The following is a 23,069-nucleotide window of genomic DNA, read 5'->3' as shown; positions in this document are numbered from 1 at the left end:
CTGATCTTTGTAATTTCTCTACTGAATCACCCCAAGCTACTAAAAACATTGCACCTCAGCAAGATCAACAAAACAAATGTGGAGTTTCTTGACCAGGCCATTTTGGAGATGACAGAAAAAGTAGTATAATATTTCAAAAATGAATTTTTGATACATTTTCAAAATACTGCAAATTTTAGAGCTCCACTTCTGATTTTTACTGAACTTCCTAGAAAACTTCTGCCCCACACTGAGATGTGGTATGTGAAATTTCTGGAAGATCAATTTATTTTTCGGGAACCTTGGAATGTCTGAAAATCTCTTATTGTAGGAACCTAGCATCAGCCTTAACTATGGAGTGAGTACCAACCACTTTATCATACACGGGTGAAATCCTGGCCCCACTGAAGTCAATGGGATCTTTGCCAATTACTTTAATGGGGTCAGGATTTCTAGACACATTACCGAAGCATTTTACAAAACCTATGTCTAGAAACATGAAACATATTTGCCAATATTTTCTGTATATTTTATATATTACAGAAAGGCTCACGTATGACTGTTTAAAATATTTTTTCAATGTTAGTAATATATTTGGAATATATCGTCTGATATACATTCAAAGTACATGATTCTCTCTCATGCGGGTTTCATGATCGTCTTGGATTATCTGTGTGATACTCTTTGCCAGCCTCAGCAAATACGAGGCTTGAGCCTTTCTCTTCCTGCCAGATTTCCTTTGGATTTAGTTGCCTGCTTGACAGGAGTGCTTTCTACTCTGCCAGTCAGCAGCTTTCCTATTTGTTTCTGCAAGCTGGGTGATGCAATATTCTTAGCCTATGAATCAGTGTTTTGATCTGCCTGCTTGCTGTGCCTGGGGCTTTCACCTGTCACAGACTCCACACCACAGAATCTCAACTTTGAATTACACCCTTCAACATAAGTAGTACAGGGCCTTGTTCTAGCACATCCGCTGCTAAAATAGGCCCTGATTCTGGCCCACACTATGTAGCTCACCTGTGCAAATACTACATGCATGTAAGGATTTATTTTAATATTGTATTATAAAGTATATTTTGGGGGGATGATATTTACAAAATAAATGTCATGAACACAGGTGGTTCCACCTCTTTTACCTGCTGCTGTGAATACATTCCAGGTTGATGTCCTCCATATGGTGGTTGTCCTGAGGGAGGCCCTTGCCCTGGATATTGCTGCCCATATGGCTCATGCCTAGAATGATGCATTCAAATCAGCACTTAGTACTGTTGGAACTTCCAAGCCACTGGTAAAATGAAATTGCTCTGATGATTCTACACCTTAAAGATGGCCACATTCTCTTTACCATACCACCTAATTTCCATATCAAGACTCTTAGCATAGTGATAGTAATTTAACTGTTATAATGGATAGTGACACCTTTTTGGGCATGTTGCCAAAGTTGTTTGACACCCCCCGCAAAGGTGATAGGAAAATTAAGGGAGCCAGCAAACCCTCTTCTGGATTGTGTGTGACCTGTACAACACCAATTAAATTCCTTGAATTCCAACAGCTAGGAGCTCTCATGCATTGCACAAATTCAGCATTAAGACTACTGGTGGAAGTCAGCAGCAGGGATATACTGGAAGGAAGTACTACACAGAGTATAAAGCAATACAGTTATAACAGAGTGAAGCAGGCTATATATTCTAGTAGATAAAGTACCTGACCGACAGCGGAAAGATCGCATGTTCAAATGTTAAACAGTTTAAAGAGTGGGTCTCATCAAGAAACTCACTTTTTGGAACATTAAAGACCATAGAATATAACAAATATTTTAAATATTGGTTTAAACTGAATTTGTCATTTTTGTTGGACCGAAATGGCACAAAATGAGATTAAGTATAAAACTATGAAAAATGTTTCAAGATGCAACAGTTATGCACTGGAGCCAAGCAGTGGAGAGTGGTGCTGACAATGCATGGTGATTAGGAACCTTGGCTGGCCTAACAGCAATCTCTGGCAGGCCTGGGTGAGACACCATAGGAATTGAGACTAGTTATCTGTTGAACTGAGAGCAGATCCACTGCTTGGAGCATGAGCAGAGACACAGAGTTGCCACCTGTCCAGTTTCACCGGGACAGTGCAGGTTCCGGCTTGTGTTTCCAGGTGCAATTTGACAAGCCCTGATACCCAGTTTTTTTTATTTATGGCAACCTTAAGTGGAAGGAAGGAGACAGCGCAGCAGCCGCCACTGCCACCTCTGAGGCCAGGCTGTTTGTGCAGCTCAAGGCATGCAAGGATGGAACCTTGGGAGGAAGAGGCAGAAAAAGAAGTGGGGCCTGGGGGGAAGCAGCAGAAAAGGGGGCAGGGCCTCGAGGGAAGAGGCAGAGCAGGGATCAAGGTTTTGGGGGCCCGGTAACCAGCCATTAGAAAGGTGGCAACCCTTATATAAGGGGGCTTGCCCCAGCAGGGGATAAGGGTGTTGAAGGGAGCCCTGCACCAACGAGGGGATTAGGTTGTGTGTGCGTGCGCGAAGGGGGCCCTTCCGTGTGGGGGGATTGATGGGGATGGATCCCAGTCTCACAACCCGATCCTCCCACCAGGCAGGGCCCCCTCATACAGTTGCCCATGCTCCAAGCAGAGGATCCCAGTCCCAGTCTCAGCTCCCACTGTCTCCCCCGCAGGCCTGCCAATGACTGCTGCGGGGTGGGCCAGGGCAGGGCTTCTAACTGCTGTGTATTGTTATTGCCACCCCACGTCCCCACCGGCCAACCAATCAGGAAGCAGCCACAGTGGCCAGGGCTGAATCAGAGCACAGAGTGAGACAGGCCTCGGAGGCTGGTGCCATGCGGTGGATGACTGTGTCTGCCTCTCCACTGTTGGAAAAATCACAGGAGCACCTATCCTGTGAAATTCCAACACTTGCCTGTGATGATGATGTAATTTTTTTAAACCTGCAATTTACATAGGGCCTCAATGACGACATATTGTTCTTTTGTGAGGAATAGTACATCATTCAATTAAATACTGTGTCATAAAGTACAGAGTTAAGATTGCACTTAGAAACTTACCCGTGGCACTTCCTGATTTTTGAATGCTTAACTGTGCATTCTTTTAATTATTATTTTTTATGAAACAGAGAAAATGAAGGGAAATACATGAAAAGCAGAAAGGATGTTAAATACCTGCCGCTGGTGGTGGATAGCAAATTGGGTATGAGTTTGCAGTGTGATACGGTGACATAAAAAAATCATTTTAAGTCTGGGCAGTGTCCTGTCACAGACTAGGATGTTAGCAGTCCCTTTGTATACAGTACGAAAGAGACCATATCTCGAATTTTCAGTGCAGTTCTGGACACCACAATATGTTCAAGGGGTATACAGGAAAGAGGAGCAAAAAAGATGAAAGGGCTGGAGAATTTGATTTATCAGAAAGAATTAAAAGAACTAACATGGCCTGACTTTCAAAGGTGCTGAAAATCCACAGCTCTCACTGACTTCTGTGAGAGTGGTAGGAGTTCAATATCTCTGAAAAGCAGGCCAGACACAGAGATTATCTAAGCAATGTCAGAAGAACTATTTAACTGATAAGAATTGTCTAGGGTTGTCTGAGGTAATATAACAGAGTAATGAGATGAAACTGAGCAAAGGAAAATGGAGGCTATATGTCAGGAAATGCTGAAGTGTTACTTAGACAATAGAATGGCCACCTCCTAAAGGAAGTTGTGTAATCCTCAAAGTTTGAATAATTTAAAACTAGAATGGACAATTTGAGATTATGACATAGAGTACACGCCTGTAGTTCACAGAAGGTTGTGTGTTTTCCTTTTCTAACATCTATACTTCTATGGAAACACAAAGTCAAAGACCTCTCCCCCTTCTTCCCCTCTCCCCTCCCAAAAAACAAAACAAAACAAACAAACAAAAAAAAACCAAACACAATGGAACAAACAAAAATGGAAAAAACCTCTACAGGAACACACAAACAAATAACACACCAAGCTGCTGAATATATCTGTTGGCATGCACTGAGTAGCTGCCAGGATTTAGGGTTATCTGGTTCATGCAGATATTATAAACAGAGAAATCAATGTTCACCTCTGCTGGCCAGGGTAACGATTAGGAGAGTACATGCTTGGGTCACTGTTTGAAGGCACCATGTTGCTCTGACCAGGTGGTCCCATACTGCCTTCAGGACCCAGCCCATGATCTGACCTAAAAATGACAAAGGAAACCTCATTCTGTAAAAAACACTTATTCTCCAAAATCATCAAATCAATATAACTTCATGGAAAAGATTCTTCTGGCCTAAAACCTTCTGCTGGGACCTTCACTCTGGCTGATAACAAAGCAATATGGCTTTTCTTGAACAAAATGATCACAGTTGTGTTATTCTACTCCTACTGCTTCAGACTGATTGTGAAAACTGGCCTGCTATTAACTCATGAGGTCTTTACTGTGCACCGCATTGGCTGCCATCAGGAACTGTTAACAATGAAGCAAAACTGTACAACTAATTGAGGGCAACGGTGGTGGTAGTGGGGTGGGGGAAAAACAACTTTCTACAGTTTTAGCTTCCAAAACATCCTGCAAAACTCAGTATACGCAACACTCCCAAACTTTTCTGCCTGTTCCCAATGTTCAGACATCAGTGAGTCCATGGATTTAAAAAAAAAAAACCAAAAACCATTTCTCTAGATAAGGAAAAGGGGACAAAATTTTGGTTTCACTTCACTAAAATTTGGACCTATGGGGATCTAAAACCTACAGCCACTGAACCTCTATACAGAGGATCACTATGGTCACACACCTGAAGGGCAGCACAGAGATAACTCATAGACTCTGAAAGCTCCAAATGAAGTTTTAGTCACCAGCAGAGCAAACAAAACATTTTAAAGATATATATTTTGTTTTTTATAAAAAAAATCAACATCTTCTATTTAGGTATGAACATGGCAAGAAGACTAACACAAGCGCTACTTTAGCAAGCCAAAGCGCAACACAACAGCTTGCTAAAAGCAGCTGTTAAACAGACCCACTTGCTAATCAGCTGTAGGTTGAGTGACTTCTGAAGTGTGACAACTCCCTCATTAATTCCTGCAAAAAGCTGGACTCTCTCATTACCAGTGGCTTGACTCCCAGTGATTTAGTAAGCAGCTGCAGGAAGTGAGGGCAGCTAAGTTCTCTGTAAGGGACAATGGGGCAATGGAGAATAGGACAGTATCATTTCCACTAACAGGACCTGCCTTTTGCTGAAGATTGACTCACCTCCTGTCATAACCACTTCCATAAGGGAACTGCTGCCGCTGGCTCATGCTCATGCTGGACATTGCTCCAGATGGAGTCTGATTATAGATGTCTTGTATTCCACTATTGGGCATTTGTCCAGGGGCCATGAAGGGCTCATTACTTCCAGGCACTGCAATAATAAGTAAAAACGGAAGAACCGCAAATTAAACATTTAATTTTTGGTGTTCAAAGATGCGCTTCCGAGGTCTGTTAAATGACATCTTTTGAAAAAACGACGAAAGCCCTAACTTTGCCATGCAGAATTACTAGGTGTCTGACAAACTTTAGGAGAGTGATGAAAGCACAGGAATCAGCACTATCGATAAGATGAAACAGCAAAGTGGGCAGAATATCAAATAACTTCAAATTAAAAAAAAAAATCAGATTTGGAACCTCATGTGAGGGAATTAATCCCACCAGGTAGAAAGCTATCTTCCTCCTCAGTGTCTTAAAGACTCAAGCTGGACTCTGTTCACATTTGCACTTCTTAGCCCAACAATGTTGACCACAGACTCAAAAACTCAAATCTCTAGATATTAGAAAGGCTTATGCGCTAGCCTCATGGCGTTAATTAGCACACTGTAGCCATGGGGCTGTTTTCTTTCCCTTATAGAACATACACACAAAAATGGGGTTGATGTCTGTGCAGAGGATCCTGTATCCTGGATGTAGCCTAGGTACAATTCCAAGGGTGCAAGAAGAGACTTGGTCAGCACCAGCCATGACATCATTTAATAACAAAGAATTCAAGGAAGTAGCCCTATCTCACCTCTCTAGTTTGAGATATTTAATATAAAAAACCCAGAAGTGTGGGTGAAGGTTAGGAAGCAAAGGCTCCTCTGGGAAAGGAAGAACAGGACTTCTTCTCAACGAACCAAGCTTTCCCCTTCCTGTCACTTGCTGCCTTAGAGCAGGCCAGATTTGTAACTAAAGCAAGGAAAAGAACAGAGAACTAGGGGCCCTTCCAATAAAGGATCAAAGAAGCAGTTCTGTTAATTCCAGGACATAGACATTGGGTTATATGTATTAAACACAGTGGGTGAAAATGCTATAGGAAGCCCTGGAATTGTTCCCCAAGCTTTTGTATGCATTCACCACCTTGCCAATCTTTTCTATAGATGCAGTAACACTCTCAGTAGAATGAGCCGAGTGAGGGAACAGATCTGATGAATCACACGTGATCATCTTTCTGAGAAGCCTAAGATGAAATGATAAAACTAATTTTCACTTTTGACCTAATCTAAACGTGAAATAAACAGCATGCATTAAATGCATTGGTGCATTAAGCCAGCCTGATCTCAAGGTGGCTGTGGAAATCAAAATAAGTTTAAGCGGGAAAGGGTGTTATTTCCCCTGAAATTCTCCAGTACCCAGGTCCAGGGCAAAAGGTACGAGATTTAAAGGAAACATAAGGCCTCTAAACCAGCTGCTGCTCCAAATGTCTCATCAACATCACTTTCTCTTTTAATTTTTTAAACTTGTGACACCAGTATATAACCATTCCTCCTCTCTCTGCTCTTTGTCCTTTTCCTCTCTGTTACCTCCTTTCTCAGCTGCCACTTCATACTCTTTCACCTCCATCATTTGCTCTTTTCTCTTCTGCTTTTACAAATGCTGCACCTCTTCCTACCCCTCCCACTTTCCTACACACAAGCATGTAGGAGAACAGCTCAAATTATTCTTTCCTAAGACATTTTAAAATTCACAGAAAGATCCCAAGTGAAGTGCACCAGAGGACTGAGAGAGCCTTAGCGTTATTCTCATTTTAAATGTCTAAAACACTAAACTTTGAATTATGTGGAACCTTTCACCACAGGATCTCAAAATGCCTAACTGATTACACCTTGTAACACTTCTGTGTGCTACCCAGTTAAGTATATCTATTTTATAGCTGTGTAATCTGAGGCAAAGAGGTTAGGAGATTTGCTTAAAGGTATGTCTGCACTAGAAACGTAAATCGACCTATATTAGGTCAACTTACAGCCACCGCAGTAATTACTGGGGTGGGTGCATGTCCATACTACCCTCCTTGGGTCGGTGGTGCATGTCCACACCAGCAGCGCTTCCACCAACCTAAAAGGGGCAGAGTGCGGAGCTAAGACTGGCTCTCTCAGCTCTGCTGGCAGGTCCTGCCCCACAGGCTCCCGGCTGGCTGCCTCCCTGAAGCGGGGGAAGTCACCCATGGCTTTTTGCCTCCCTGTTCCCCACCAGCAGCTGGGGGGGGGGGAGGGAGGGGAAGATTGGGGAGAGAGAGGAGAGGAAGCTGCCGGTGGATTTTTGGCTCCCCCCGCCTGCTCCCTCCTGGGAGCTGGGCAGTCTTAGCAATTTCATGGCTGGAGCTGTGAAATAGACAAGACAGCCCACAGCTGATATAAGTAATGCAATGTCTACACAGACACTGCATCGCCTTAACTACACTGACATAAGCCTCTCAGGGAGGTGGAGTTATGTCAGTGTAGTAGGGCACTTACATCAGCGGGAGGAAGGCTGACATAATTAGGCTGACATAAGCTGCTTTACCTCGACCTAACTGTAGTGTAGACCAGCTCTGAGACTGTACAGTGAATTTGCAGCTGAACCATAATAGCACCTAGGAGTTCTGACTCCCAATCTCCCACTCTAACAAGTAGAAATGCTATTCCAAGGTGTACTATAGGTATTATATTCAAAGATGCTACTACAGCATTAAAATTACCCCAGGCCCACTAATTTAACCTGCTGATCCTTAGTGGTAAAGTCCAGTAATAGAGAGTAGTATATAGTATTCTTGAACAACCATTTTAGAATCCTGATGAAGTGCGAAGCCTACACTTACATAATTCAATTTGGAGAGGGGGAAAAATCACCAGAGAAGTCTGAGATGTGGTTACACTTCCTTTATTGCCATGGAGACATGATGCTGCTGATGGCAAGGATGGGAGGGTATGCAGAGAGTGGAAGAGTATGCAAAAAGACCACACCAAGCACACCTTGACAAACCAAAATACATTGCTTGGATAAAACAAGGGAAAAAACCACTGAGACAGCCACTTAGTAGATACCTTTTCTTATCCCACCAAATGGGTCCTTATTCGGTTCATAGGGCATCCTCCCCATCATATCTGGCATGCTCATCCCCTGCTGGTATGGTGCATTTGGCGTCATGGAGTTTCGCTTCGGGAATGCTGAATCACTTACATCAGAAAAGGGATCGTGCACACTGACTGCACTATTTCTAAATGGATAGACAAAATGGAGGTATTAATGTCATAAGAACACATGGGAGAAATTGTGGTACCAGACCGGATTATCGTCCATCTAGTCCAGTACCCACTCTTTGATAGTGGCCAGCACCAGATACTTCAGAGACAGGTGTAAGAAATGCCATAATAGACAATTATGGAATAACCTGCTGTAGGACGGGCTCCTGCCCGGTCCAGTCCTGGCGGCCCTTCCGCAGGCCCAGGCTCAGAGGAAGGCCACTGTGCCTTCCTACACAACAGGGGAATGTTATTCTTTTAGTCTTTTGCCCCGGCCCTCAGGTAGGGCGGGCGAGCAAGGAGTCTTTCGCCCCGGCCCCCAGGCAGGGCGGGCGAGCAAGGAGTCTTTCACCCCGGCCCCCCAGGCAGGGCGGGCGAGCAAGGAGTCTTTCGCCCCGGCCCCCCAGGCAGGGCGGGCGAGCAAGGAGTCTTCCGCCCCGGCCCCCCAGGCAGGGCGGGCGAGCAAGGAGCAGTGGCTCGAGTTTAGCGGGCGGCAGAGGCTATTTCCCTTTTGGGGATTGGCAAGGATCATGGGGGAGGGGAGGGGGACGCAGGCCCACCCAACTCCACTGCGTCCCAGCCCAGGGCCCTAGCAGTGGCACGGGTGTTGCCACTCAGTCGGCGGGGCTCCTGCCGCAACACGCCGACGGGGCGTTACCCCTCGTACAGCCACGCCTCTGGCTGTCCCTGGGCTCCTTCCTCCCCTGGTTCCCCAGTACCTATGTCCGTCGGTTCCTCGGGGTCGTCGGGGTACACTGCACGGGGTAGTCCAGTCAGTCCTTCCGCGTCCACGGGGGGCAGACTGGGAAGCTCCTCAGCGAGGGGCAGCTCCTCCAGATCGCAGGGTTGTGGGTACGGTTCAGCCTCCGGCAACTCCTCCAGGTCGGAGCCCGCCTCCTGGGATTGGGCGTCTGGCAGCTCCTCCAGGTCCGGACCAGCTTCTGGGCGGAACTCCCAGCCCTCTGGTTCAGGTGGCTCGTCCCAGCCGCTGCAGGCCTGAGGCTGGGTCCAGCACCTCGGGCCTGGAGACCTCGGCCAGTCCAGAGGGCCCGGAGGCCCAACCCAGGCCTTAGAGGCGGGTCGCCGGGGCCGCAAGGCCGGGAGGGGGTTACCTGCGGCAGTAGTCTGGCGAGGTTCAGCCCCTTTCCGCAGCCAGCGAGGCAGCACGTCTGTCTCCGCCGGCAGCCTTCTTCCTTCTGGGCTGTAGGGCCTGATTTTTATAGCTGCCGCCCTCCCTAAGGCTCCGCCCCCCTGCTGCCGGGTTGGCCGCCCGGCAGGACCTATTGTGGCCCAGCTGTCTGGTTACCGGGCAGACTGGGCTGCCGGCCAGTCTAGAGTCTGATTGGGTGCCTGCGGCCCTTCCACGGGCCCAGGCTCAGAGGAAGGCCACTGCGCCTTCCTACACACACCCCCCTTCAAGTCCAGCCCTCGGTCTCCGGGGCTGGTTAGCTCTGGTGGGTCCATCCGGGATAAGGCATCCGCATTGTCCCTCCCTGCGCGGTGTTCTATCGTAAACGTGAACGGCTGCAGGGCCAGGTACCACCTCATTACCCGGGTGTTGGTCTCTTTCATACGCTGGAGCCAGCGAAGGGGGGCGTGGTCCGTAACAACGGTGAAGGGGCTCCCCAGTAGGTAATATCTCAGCGCTTTCAGGGCCCACTTTACCGCTAGCGCTTCCTTTTTGATCGTGGCATATCATTCTTCTCGAGGGAATAGCCGGCGACTTAGGTAAAGGATGGGGTGCTCCTCCCCGTCAAATACCTGGGTTAGTACGGCCCCCAGCCCAACAGCCGAGGCATCGGTTTGCACGACGAATGGCCGGGAAAAGTCGGGGCTGTGAAGTACGGGCTCGCGGCACAGGGCCTCCTTGAGCGCAATAAATGCCCGGTTCCGCTCCGGAGTACACTGGACGCGGAGCGGTTGGTCCTTCCGCAGGGCGTCTGTAAGTGGCGCTGCGAGGGAGGCAAAGTTGGGCACAAACCTTCTATAGTATCCGGCCAGTCCCAAAAACTGTCTGACCTGCTTCTTGCTTGTCGGTCGTATATATTCCTGGAGGGCTTGTACCTTGCTGATGATGGGTCGCAAGGTTCCTTGGCCTAATGTGTAGCCCAGGTAGGTCGTCTCCCGCCACCCAATGCGGCACTTCCTTGGGTTAGCGGTCAAACCCGCATCGCGGAGGGTCCTCAGCACGGCGGCCACCTGGTTGAGGTGGTCGCCCCAGTCTTGACTGTAAATTACCACATCGTCCAAATAGGCCGCAGCGTAACTTATGTGGGGGGCCAGAAGCTGATCCATCAGCCTCTGGAATGTTGCGGGTGCCCCGTGTAGTCCGAAGGGCATCCGGACGAAGTGGTATAGGCCACTAGGTGTTGCAAAGGCTGTCTTCTCTCGAGAGCCGGCCGCCAAGGGGATCTGCCAGTACCCCTTGGTTAGATCGAGTGTAGAAAAGTACTGGGCCTCCCCAAGCCGGTCGAGGAGCTCGTCAATCCGAGGCATGGGGTATGCGTCGAATTTAGAGATCTCGTTGACGCACCGGAAGTCAATACAAAAGCGCCGGGATCCGTCCGGCTTAGGCACCAGTACTACTGGGCTCCGCCATTCGCTCGTCGAGGGCTCAATGACTCCTAGGCGTAACATGGCCTGGACCTCTTCTTCCACCGCCGCTTGAAGGTGGCGGGGCGGTGAGCGGGTGCCCGTCCGCACGACTTCGCCCGGTCGCGTCTCGATGGTGTGGTACACCCGATCAGTGTGTCCAGGAGTGGTGGTGAAGGTGGTGGCGAAGGTCTCAACTAGGTGTCGTACCTGTCGGAGCTGAAGTCCACTTAGGGTGTCCCCGAGTTGGGGTTCTCCCGGTCCCTCCTGTTCGGGTAGCAGTGGGCCCAGCTCCGGGTCAGGAGGCTGCGGGTTGATGAGAAGCCCTTCTCGCTCCCGCCAAGGTTTTAGTAGATTCACGTGGTATACCTGTCGTTTTTTTCACCGGTCAGGCTGGCGGACCTCGTAGTTCACGGGACCCACGGCCTGGAGGATCTCATAAGGGCCCTGCCATCGGGCGAGGAGTTTGGACTCCGCGGACGGCAATAGTACCAGGACCCGGTCCCCAGGCTCAAACGATCGAGCGCGGGCCCTGTGATTGTATGCCTGGGCCTGTCTCTGTTGGGCGGCCCGCAGGTTTTCCTGGGCCAACATCCCTGCCTGACAAAGGTTCTCCTGGAGGGTAAGTACGTAGTGGAGCATCCCCTGCGAGGGGGACGGGGTCTGTTCCCAGTGTTCCCTCATCAAGTCCAGAATCCCGCGGGGCTGTCGGCCGTATAGCAGCTCAAATGGGGAGAACTGCGTAGAAGCCTGCGGGACTTCTCTAATGGCGAGGAGCAGGGGGGGAATCAATTGGTCCCACCGTCACAGGTCTTCTGGTTGAAATTTCCGCATCATGTGTTTCAGGGTGCGGTTAAACCGCTCGACAAGGCCGTCGGTCTGGGGATGGTAGACGGAGGTTTGGAGTTTTCGAATCCCGAGGATGGCACACACTTCTCGTAGCAATCGGGATGTAAAGTTGGTCCCCTGGTCGGTCAGTAGCTCCCGGGGGAGTCCGACTCGGGCAAACACTTTAACAAGTTCACTGGCCACCGTCCGGGCGGTGGCATTCCTCAGGGGGATAGCCTCGGGGAACCGGGTAGCGTAGTCGACTAGGACCAGGAGGTAGCGGAATCTGGCTACGCTCCGTTCTAGGGGCCCCACCAGGTCCACAGACACCCTTTCGAAGGGGGTCCCGACAACAGGGAGGGGGACCAGGGGCGCGCGCGGGGTTCCTGCCGGCGCCACCCGCTGGCACTCGGGGCAGGAGGCGCAGTAGTCCCGGACCTCCCGGTGTACACCCGGCCAATAAAATCGGGAGAGGACCTGGGCCAGGGTTTTGTCCACGCCCAGGTGTCCCACCGCTGGGATATCGTGGGCCAACTTCAAAATGGCCCGCCGGTGGGGTCGTGGCACCACCAACTGGGCATGGGGCTCCCGTGTTTGTGGGTTTCTCTCCACCCGGTATAGCCGGTCCCGCCGCAGCTCAAACCGCGGCCATTGAGTGGCTCGTTGGGGGTCGGTCGGGGTCCCGTCCACCGCAGCCAGCTGTTCATACACCCGGCTTAGGGTGGGATCCTCCCTCTGCTCTCGGCAGAAATCCGCCATGGGGGTTCCCGAGGGTGGCGGATCCCCATCTATTTGGTCGGTCTCCTCGTCTGGTTCCTGGATTGTTGGGTCCGGCGTGGTGGCGGAATCTGGAGGGTCCTCATCCCCGGAGGGAGCGCGCGCCTCGGGGGCCTCTCCCTCGGGGGCCCCAGCCTCTGGGTCTTCGGAGGTACTGGTTCGTTGTAGGACCCCCGCCAAGTCGCACCAGTCCTACCCGAGGATTACCGGGTACGGCAGACGGGGTGCTAGGCCTACGGAGAGAACGCGGGTCTGCGGCCCGACGGTCAGAGGGACCTGCATTGTGGGATAGTACCGCAGGTCCCCGTGGATGCAACGTAGGCCAACCTGGCCCAGCGGCTTCCCATCCTCGGGGACCAGACCCCGGAGGATCAGGGTCTGTCCACACCCCGTGTCGATGAGGGCCTCGACCCGTCTTCCAGCCAGGCCCACCGAGGTGGTGGTCTTTGGGCCAAAGGGGCCCCGAGCCCGCCCTTCCCCGGCATACACCATGCCATAGGTGCAGCTTAGGGTCGGGCACTGCCGACGTAAGTGCCCCCGCTGGACACACGCGAAGCAGGGGCCTGGGTCCCCAGGCCCCTGAGGTGGTCGATTCAGGGGCCAGCTGCAACTGGGCTCCAAACTCTTGGGCGGTTGGGGGTTCGGCCCAGATGGGGGCTTCCCTGCCCCAACAGGCCCGGCCCGCCCAGGACCTGTAGCCATGGGTCCCATGGGCCTCTCAACGGCCAGAAAGTCCTCCTTCAGGCTACTCAGCTGCTGTATCAGCTGGCATTGGAGCTCCTGCTGCTGGGCCCCCAGGTCCCGCAATAGGATCGGGGGGAGGGGAGGGGGACGCAGGCCCACCCAACTCCACTGCGTCCCAGCCCAGGGCCCTAGCAGTGGCACGGGTGTTGCCACTCAGTCGGCGGGGCTCCTGCCGCAACACGCCGACGGGGCGTTACCCCTCGTACAGCCACGCCTCTGGCTGTCCCTGGGCTCCTTCCTCCCCTGGTTCCCCAGTACCTATGTCCGTCGGTTCCTCGGGGTCGTCGGGGTACACTGCACGGGGTAGTCCAGTCAGTCCTTCCGCGTCCACGGGGGGCAGACTGGGAAGCTCCTCAGCGAGGGGCAGCTCCTCCAGATCGCAGGGTTGTGGGTACGGTTCAGCCTCCGGCAACTCCTCCAGGTCGGAGCCCGCCTCCTGGGATTGGGCGTCTGGCAGCTCCTCCAGGTCCGGACCAGCTTCTGGGCGGAACTCCCAGCCCTCTGGTTCAGGTGGCTCGTCCCAGCCGCTGCGGGCCTGAGGCTGGGTCCAGCGCCTCGGGCCTGGAGACCTCGGCCAGTCCAGAGGGCCCGGAGGCCCAACCCAGGCCTTAGAGGCGGGTCGCCGGGGCCGCAAGGCCGGGAGGGGGTTACCTGCGGCAGTAGTCTGGCGAGGTTCAGCCCCTTTCCGCAGCCAGCGAGGCAGCACGTCTGTCTCCGCCGGCAGCCTTCTTCCTTCTGGGCTGTAGGGCCTGATTTTTATAGCTGCCGCCCTCCCTAAGGCTCCGCCCCCCTGCTGCCGGGTTGGCCGCCCGGCAGGACCTATCGGGGCCCAGCTGTCTGGTTGCCGGGCAGACTGGGCTGCCGGCCAGTCTAGAGTCTGATTGGGTGCCTGCGGCCCTTCCACGGGCCCAGGCTCAGAGGAAGGCCACTGCGCCTTCCTACACCTGCCCACAAAATAAGTTTTTTTCCTATCCCTGGCTTTTTACCTTAAGCATGAAGGATTTTTAATCCAATCTAATGTAAATGTATATGTTACCATTAGTCACATACATCCAGCTCAAATGTTTGCCTCTATATCCTGAGACAATGAGTTTCACAGGTTAAATACGTATTGGGTGAAAAAGGTATGTCTTTTACTAGTTTTAAATGTATTGTCTTTCAGTTTCACTAAGTGTCCTCTTGTTCTCATGTTATTATGAGAAAGGATAAACAGCAGTCCTTGATTTACCTTCTAAATAACATTCGTTATTATGGAACGGCAGTAAACTTTGTGGCTGCAGCTAGCTTTATTGTTAAGCCCTTATAAACTAGGCTTGAAAAACGGAGTTGCTCTGAGAACTGCCCAATTTATTCCGAAGGCAAAGGAGAATATTTTTACAAATGGGAAGAAAATTATTCAAACTGTTTAAGTTAGAGGTGATTAAAAAAGGTTTGTTACTACCCCTTCTATCCCTCCACAGAGTCAGAGCTCTTTGAAACTTGTGCATCAATTACAGCTGAAGAAAAGTGACTGTAATTAAACAAAGTTATGAATGATTTTGTTGTGGACAGTTCGTAGCTCAATTCTGCTCCCATTGACCTTGTTGAGAGGTTTTTTTTTTCATAAACTTTAGTGGCATAAGGACAAGGTTCTGTGTGGGTACAAGAACATTGCCCTTGGCTGGCTGTTGCTGCTTAATAAAAACATGAGGGTCCTTCTCAATAGAACAGAACGGTCCTCTGGCAGTAATCAGTTAGTTGATAACTAACAGAACTCTTCCTTTAGCTCAGGGGCAAGCGACTGTATGTTTAGAGATGAAGGAGCAGAGTTTTAGTCCTTACTTTACACATGAATCTGGTTTATGATGGAAAAGCCCATTATAAAGATGATCATGGTCCCACTTTTAACTCAAAAAAATCCTCCTGTTCTCAAATGTTAAGGTTAAGTATCACTGACAACTGAAGCATTGACTATTAACTCAGGAATTCTGTATTTTTCAAACCTGTTGCAGAGCAAGAGGCTATGATGCAAAATGGCGATGCAAAGGTGCCCTTGGAAGAACAAACAAACAAAACCCCTGAATGCTGCTTTTCTTCACACAAGCGACACCCGGATGGCACACTCTTCTACTCTATGTAGCAAGACTAAGAAAGGTGAAGTGAAGCACTATGTTTTCAATACCTGCCGCCCTGCATGGGTGTCATCTGTCCATGAGGTGTTGATGCTGGTGTTGGGGGCTTCAAGTCGCCTGGCACTTCTGTCATGGAATTACTACCAGTAGACTGGGGAGTCTGTGGACCTTGCAGGGAACCAGAATTAGCTGGCAGATTTAAAATAAGGAAACATTAGATATATCAAGTAACATACCAGGGAAGCAGTAATCATCAAGGAGAAGAGAGTTATTTTAAAAAGAGTCTGCTTACACACTATGAATTTTAGTACATCAGCCTTCCTGAGCATCCCCTGAGATTGGTATATTCAGGGTTGTATTATCCTCCATCTTTTCTAGAACTATGAATTTAGTCCGCTGCCTAAAGCAACATGAATGGAAATCATCTAGGCAAAGTAGTACCTTTAATTTAAATCATAGGTCAGAGATGCAAAGTTAATTGTATGTAGTTTACATCAGTGTAACTGGGAGCCTGTTCATAAAATGACATAACTTCACCTAATCACTACCACCACCCAAATATTTATATAGCAACTTTCAGTCTGAAGGATTACTTTGCTAACTCAAACTGATATATAAACACTATATCATGATAACTTCACAATTTCATCTAACATTGAAATACATTTCAGAGGTGAAATGTGGCAGCTAGTTAACAGTGTACAGCAAATCTACACAACCTATACAATAGGATGAGAGGAATACTCTAGGGAAAGAATCCTGTATCCTTTTGAAAATACAGAGGGAATTTTAGGTAAGAAGAAAGCAGTTACCAAAAATAGAATTTGAACTGGACACTGGGGTTAACACCTGATATCTTATGAAAACAGCAATGGGAAGTTTAACAAGTGGTTAGGACCTTGGTTTTACACATCATTCAAACATGACCACACTTCAATATACTTCAGCTCTTGAAGAAATAACATTGGTAAAGCAATCTGCGAAGTGCAGTATGAAAAGATATCAAAGTTCTTTGCTTCCATTCTGCACTTTCATAGCTGCCATTTGCAGATGTCTTCCTCTTGCCCCACTGAACCTTTTGTTTCAAGGAAAAGGTATGCCTATGCTTACTGTGTGTGTCTAAATTGGGTAACTCTGCCAGGCCACCCATTTCATCTGAAGCTGCACTTGTACTGAGATCTCAATGAGGGATGGATAGCATCTGTACTACCAGCACTCTTTCACCTTGTTAAATGGCTATGTTCTTACTATAATTACGAGAGAGAGAGAATTCTGTGAAGAGTTCTGTTTGAATGAGAACGAGCAGTTATATGTGACCTACTTAACTGAATATATTATACGAAACTGGTGATGGACTACATTCACAGCATACCTTTTAAGTAAACCTACAGATACCCTTTTTATGTGAATACCAGAGAGACATATTCACCTCATGCAATATATTTTCCCAACTAACTTAGTTTTATAAATCTGCTAAATGAGACTAAATAAGTCCATGTACAAGCTTTGGATCTGATTTGTCATGCCCTCCATACTCAGGACTCCTGTTGTCTTCAGGACTCCTGCCTGGGGAGGGCTTGCAGGAATCCTTTAACATAGTTGCTGCAAACAAAGATTCACCAGAAGAAAAAACAGAAAGCTCTAGAATATTTTGAAGAAAAAAAAAATCTTAACTTAGCCTTAACTTTGCATTTCCTGAGGTTTTTTTCCTGGCTGGCTACAGTCTGTCATGTAAACTCTTTATAGCGTCTGGCTCGTCTACACATGCTCAATGACTAAATGACAAAAATGTGTACATCTCTGCTGGGAGGAAAAATCCAGAAGAAGACAGCAAGGGCTAATTTTTCTGATTTCCGGGAAGGGACAGTGGGCCAGAGTTGGCCCCAAATTCTAGGAATCACATTCTTTTGATGGATGCAGCTCACTATTGCTTGAAGAGTACTTTTCCTCTGTCTGCTCCATTCACATCCGTATTGCATTTTGCCAGTACCTGGAAACCATTCCTGCTTCTGAAATATCAGGATTTTTGTATAGCTTGTTTCTTTAGTCCTAATGGTGCTATTCTTGATCCTCAACTTTCCCAACTGTATTTCGTTTATGCCAATATAGAAATGAAGTTATAAAAGCTTTTAAAAATTGCTGACTCCATTAGTACATTATGAAAACCAAAATACAAACACAACACAAAACTCATGTGCAACTATCATTACATTTGACTGGGGACTTCAGGTACGTCTACACTGCAAAAACACCCCTTATGGTAGCAAGTCTCTGAGCCTGGGTCAGTTGACGTGGGCTCACACTCTGGGGCTAAAAATAGCAGTGTAGTTGTTCCCACTCGGGCTAGAATTCAGGCTCTACAACCCAGTGAGGGGGGTGGTCTCAGAGCCCAGGCAGCCTAAGCCTGAACATTTACACTGCTATTTTTAACCCATGCCAGTTGACCTGAGTTCTGAGTCTTGCTGCTGCAGGGTTTTTTTTTGCAGTGTAGACGTACCCTTTGTGTGCTACTACAATACAGATTTAAAGAATAAAATTAATGAAAGTCACTATGTGCATACACAACAAACCCTTAGACTATATGAAAGAAGTTGAGTCATTCAGCTGTCATCCCCGCACCATACATCTCAAAGTATCCACTGACACAAAGCGAATCCTACATTACTTCCCGGAAAAGTGCAAAAAACTGAAACCATTTCTTAGTTAATTTATACGTATTTTAGAGTCAATATACTAGAACCAGGTAAGCATCCTTGACTGGCCCCCTGCTATTTAATATAAAATACAAAATTGCTTCACCCGGTATATTTCCAGGTTCTCTCATAATGGGTCATTAAATGCCAATTAAATTTTTCCCTAACTCACCCCAGGCAGGAAGAGCTTAATTCAGATCTAAAAAATAAAGTTGACAGCAGTTAAATATATTTGCAGTATTTATGGGTTGCATAAATATACCATATTTTTATTATAAAATAATAATAATCTGTTTTATAGTATTTCCTTATATAAACATGTCTGACTTAAAAGCAGAAAGTAAAATGAGATACCCAGCTGAGAACTTATAAGCCAAATTTCTACCTGCTGGCTATTGTTAAAAAAAATGAATGGTAATAAACAGCTGAAAAATGTGTCATACAATAGAAATGCCAATATTAGCACAGGGAATGCAATGTGCCTCAACTCTGAACTGAAAGGAGCACTTCTAGAGATGTGACAGCATTTCAGTCTCTGTGCCGATTAAAGCATGGGGTGCCTACAAGGACATAGGGTGTCTATATAAGTGTGTGTGACTGTGTGTGATGTGGATCCTGGTCCACTACGAAATGGACAGAGAAAAACAACCGGTAAGCCACTGAAAAGTTAATCTATGGTTTTTGAACAGTGTGAGCATTCAAAACACATTCTTCATGGCAGAAAAATCTAAGCTCCTCACTCAAAACAATGATTATTAAGGGAAGGCAGGACAGATAGAATTGCCTATTATTAAGGTTGCCCAACACTTCCCATTATTATAAAATGAATTTTTTGTTTGGAAAGTTTCAATCTAAATGATTCAGTTGTTTCTGGAAATAAAGCTAGGGGAACATATGTTGTTTTATCCATTTAAAAAAAATTCTGGCAACTATCCTTTGAGAAGCTTTAATGCACCCAGACTTTAGAGAATGGACTTTAAATCTGGTGTGAGCCAGTCTTTGTGTCAGGGTGTGCCATTTGCTGCCTCTGTGAAAGTCCACCCTAGTTCTAAGCCTTGGGAAAAATCCAAGTCTGCACACACTCAGTAGTGATTTGTTAGATCTTCATAGCTTAACTCCCCCAAGTTCCTGTCTGTACTAAGCATGCTCCAGTCTGGGGCTGGGCAGGACTTTCCCTGCAATTTCTGTTCCCAGATGCTCTGGGCTGTGACAGATCTGGGTCTGGGCTCTGGAAATGACAGCAGGGAGTCTGTCTCTCCTGTGCTCCCAGTGTTCTCCCTGCTGGGCCCAGGAAGTGGAGGAAGTTGCCTGAACTGAAGGCAGGAAGGAAAAGAGCAAGATCAGGAAGGATGCATGGGGAGTAGCCTGGAATAAGGAGCCTAGGAGGGGAAAGACTGCAACTGGAGGCTGGTGGGGGGAGAGGAGGGTCTGGCAGTTGATGGGAGACTAGGACTTGCTGAGCAAAGAGACTGGCACTGAGACCTAGGGAGGAAACAGGTGCGGGACTGGGAACCAGCAGGTCAGGGGACTGACTTTGTCTGAGGGGATGTGGGGGGAGACTGGAACTAGCTGGTAAGGACCCTGGGACTGGAAACCAATGGGGTGGGGAGAAGTTGTTTTTTTTTTTTTTTTTTTTTTTTTGGGGGGGGGGGGGGGGGGGGGGGGGCGGCGCAGCGGAACATAAGATGAGGAGGGTGTGAGGGAGTAGCTAGGACTGGCTGGTCAAAGAGAATGAGAACAGGAGCTGAATGTAGGGAGACACTGAGATTGGATGAGAAGCCGGGGGAGGGAGACTGTGATTGGGAGCTAAAGGGAATAAAGAATGTGGAAGTGACTGGACATCAGAGGAAAAGAGATGAGAGACAAACTGAATGAGGAGTTGGGAGAGGGTAAACTGGGACTGGCTAGGCAAGGAGACGGCAATTCATGATGCGGTGAGTGAGACTGGGATGGGGAGTTCAAAGGGTGAACTGGCTGGACAAGGAGACAGACTGGGATGAGACGCATGAGGAGAAGATATGAAGATTGTCCGAATAAGAAGAATGGAGCAGAGACAAGGAGCAATGGGTGTGGAAGACACAGGACAGGAACAGGTCAGAGAGGCTGGGGCAGAAAAGGTAAAGGCAGAGGAGTCTGTGCCTACTACAGCACATTCCTCTCCAGAGTCTGAAATGGACCCAATTTTCCTGTGTCTCATTATTGCTCCGCTGTCAGGAAAGATCTGTGAAACCCAATGGCAAAATAACTCATCACCCTCTAGTGCTGATCCATATTGAGGATGACAACCTACTACTGCTATCAGTTTTCCATTAGCTCAAGAGGCAAAGGTCTGTGAGGTGGATCTAAAGGTTTCAACTGCTGATGCGGGTGTCAATAGGACACCACATGATGAAACTTCTGTATTTTTCAGTTTGCTTTTTAAAAAAATCTTAGGATTTACACACAAAAACTCCTGTGTTAAAAGAACATTATTATTAAGGTTGCAAACTCAAGCACTCAGAAGTTAAGAAATGCCAGAATTAAGAGGTCTGTGCAACCTTAATTTGGCTCCTTGTACTCATGCATTTGATACAGTCTTTAATTAAATGATCACATACTATTCTTCCCACAAGACCCCTGCCTCTAGTGCACGGGCCTGACATACTCTGGGGATGAATCAGGGTTGTGTAGTGAAGGAGACCGTTGTCTGTAGGACCCCTGCCTCATTTACTGTAGAAGTTGGAAGGCATGTCATCAGTGAGGCAGGGGATTACAGGAAGAGAAAGAACTGTTTTATGCTTAAGGCAGTTGAATGCTGTCCTGGGAATCGGATTCTATCCCTGCCTGTGTCATAGAGTTCCTGTGTGACACTGGGAAAGTCACTTAAGCCAAACTTTTCACAGGTGATTCACTCACTGTGTTCATTTACTGGGTGCTTGATGTAAGACCCTGGGGTCTGATTTGCAGAAGTGCTGAGCACTCATGATTGCAACTGCAGTCAGTGTGAATTGTGCTTTGAATATATTAAGTGCTATATAATGCTAAATACTTTGAAAAATCAAAGCCCCAGGTGTCTCAAATTAGGCTCCCCAGATTAGTGGATACTTTTGACCATGATCTCTGTGTCTCAGTTCCCCACTGTAAATGGGATAATATCCCTTCACCACACAGGGGTTTTGTGAAGACAAATTAATTAATGTTTGTGAAGCACTCAGATACTGGATGATCAACACACAAGCACTGATGATCAACACAGAAAAGCCTATGAGGAAATTAATGACTCTGTATTCAGAGCAGGATTTAAATAGTGTGCAGTAAATAAGGCCTGGGGCTACATACTGCACAAAATACTGAACTGGAGGAGAAAACAAAATATTGAATAGCTGCTCACTAAGTGAGCAATGTCCTTTCTGTGCACTGAATGAGGAATGGGGCCTATGGAAAAAACCAGTATGACCATGTAATTAAAGACTGTCCCATAATGCATATGCACAAGGGGTCTGAGCTAAAGCTGCACAGGCAATCTTAATTCTGGCATTTGCTAACTTCTGAGTGCTTGACTTAGCCACCATAATAATATTCTCTGAACAGTTTTCTGTACAATATACATATATATTACAGTGTACTCACACAGGTTATTTATTATTTATATTGAGTACTGTCCAACATGCCCTAGGGTGCTATGCAAATGATAGGCAGATATAGTCCCACATATATGTTTATATGTCCTGTTCTATATATTACACATATTACCATTAGTAATACTTTTCAAGTGAGAAATCATTAAACTGAACCCTTTTGTCTGTGTGTTAAAGCTGCTCCTCTTTCAAATCCCCATTTACACCCCACTCTTGTTTAGATTTTCAGTGCTACGTTGTTTTCTGACACTGTCTACATCCATCTTTGTAGCTTATCTTTTTGTTTTTACTGTAGCTGTGTAAGTCTGACTGTAAATTTCTTAAAACAGGGACCCTGTCTTGTTTCTTTGTCAAGTCCTACATAAGCACACAGTACTATAAAACAACAACAGAGAATTAAAAAGTAGGAAACGGACAATTATTTGAAGTATCTAAGCTGTGCATTCGAAACCATAAAGCTGATTTGGGGATGGCCAGAAAAATACTCCTCTGTATCTAGTCAACTAGTGCAATAGGTGATTTTTCAACATACAAAAAAAGCCTGAGCAGCACCCACTTTACAGGTACCACCACAGATTCTAAAGAATTGAAAGAAAATTGTCTGAAAGCAACGTTTTCATTGTGGTGGAAGGAGAGGGTCTACAAACCCCTTCACTGCCTCCTATATGGACCAATTTGCTGTTAGCTGCATGAAATTAGCACTTCAATGGCTGCTTCCTTAAAAGGAATGCACACCAGGGAGTGTGTTTCCGGAAAAACTCTTTATTTACAATAGTTCAAATATGTAATTAATAAAAACAGGAAAAAAATGTTCCTCTTGCCAGAATTTATTTTCCTTCAGGAAAAAAAAATGAACGTAATCTCTTGAAACCCCATTACTATGAGGCCTGACATGCTCTCTAGGATATCCCTACCTTTTTGCCAGAAGCTACAAATGTATACACTAAAGCAAACAATGGAAAGGTTATTGAAGGTTAAGTACATTCACATACTTCAGACTGAACAGCCAGACACCACGCTGGGAAGATAATTTACACAGCATGAACCCAGTGCCCTAATTCTGACTAGGGTGGGGGAGGAGAGGGGAGGGTTAGCCGGATATGCTACAGGTCTACAGTGAACAGAGGTCAATCAGAGGGCACATTTATTTATAACCCAGACCGTTTTCTCATTTATCTTCCACTGGGGATTCCCGGGCTGGCTACATGACAGGTTTTGT

General features: G+C 47.4%; 1 protein-coding gene across 11 annotated transcripts in view; it reads right to left on the bottom strand.

Moving 5' to 3' along the window:
- ARID1B (AT-rich interaction domain 1B) overlaps positions 1 to 23,069 on the bottom strand; it is a 388,366-nt gene that overhangs the window by 10,679 nt on the left and 354,618 nt on the right. For 7 of the 11 annotated variants that reach the window (XM_067542455.1, XM_067542461.1, XM_067542456.1 and 4 more), the window contains 5 exons: positions 15,591 to 15,729; positions 8,291 to 8,463; positions 5,229 to 5,379; positions 4,059 to 4,175; positions 1,116 to 1,212 (listed from right to left, as the gene is read on the bottom strand). In XM_067542455.1, coding sequence (XP_067398556.1) covers positions 1,116 to 1,212; positions 4,059 to 4,175; positions 5,229 to 5,379; positions 8,291 to 8,463; positions 15,591 to 15,729 — 677 coding nt within the window. The remainder of the gene's footprint in view (positions 1 to 1,115; positions 1,213 to 4,058; positions 4,176 to 5,228; positions 5,380 to 8,290; positions 8,464 to 15,590; positions 15,730 to 23,069) is intronic. The other 4 variants (XM_067542458.1, XM_067542463.1, XM_067542462.1 and 1 more) reach the window with 1 other exon arrangement.

The sequence above is a fragment of the Emydura macquarii genome, unplaced genomic scaffold (assembly GCF_026122565.2).
Source record: "Emydura macquarii macquarii isolate MOO-44397 ecotype Brisbane River unplaced genomic scaffold, CSIRO-AGI_Emac_v2 contig_705, whole genome shotgun sequence".
NCBI lineage: Eukaryota > Metazoa > Chordata > Testudines > Chelidae > Emydura > Emydura macquarii.
Note: the sequence above shows the minus strand (reverse complement) of the source record. Positions and strands in the feature narration are given on the sequence as shown.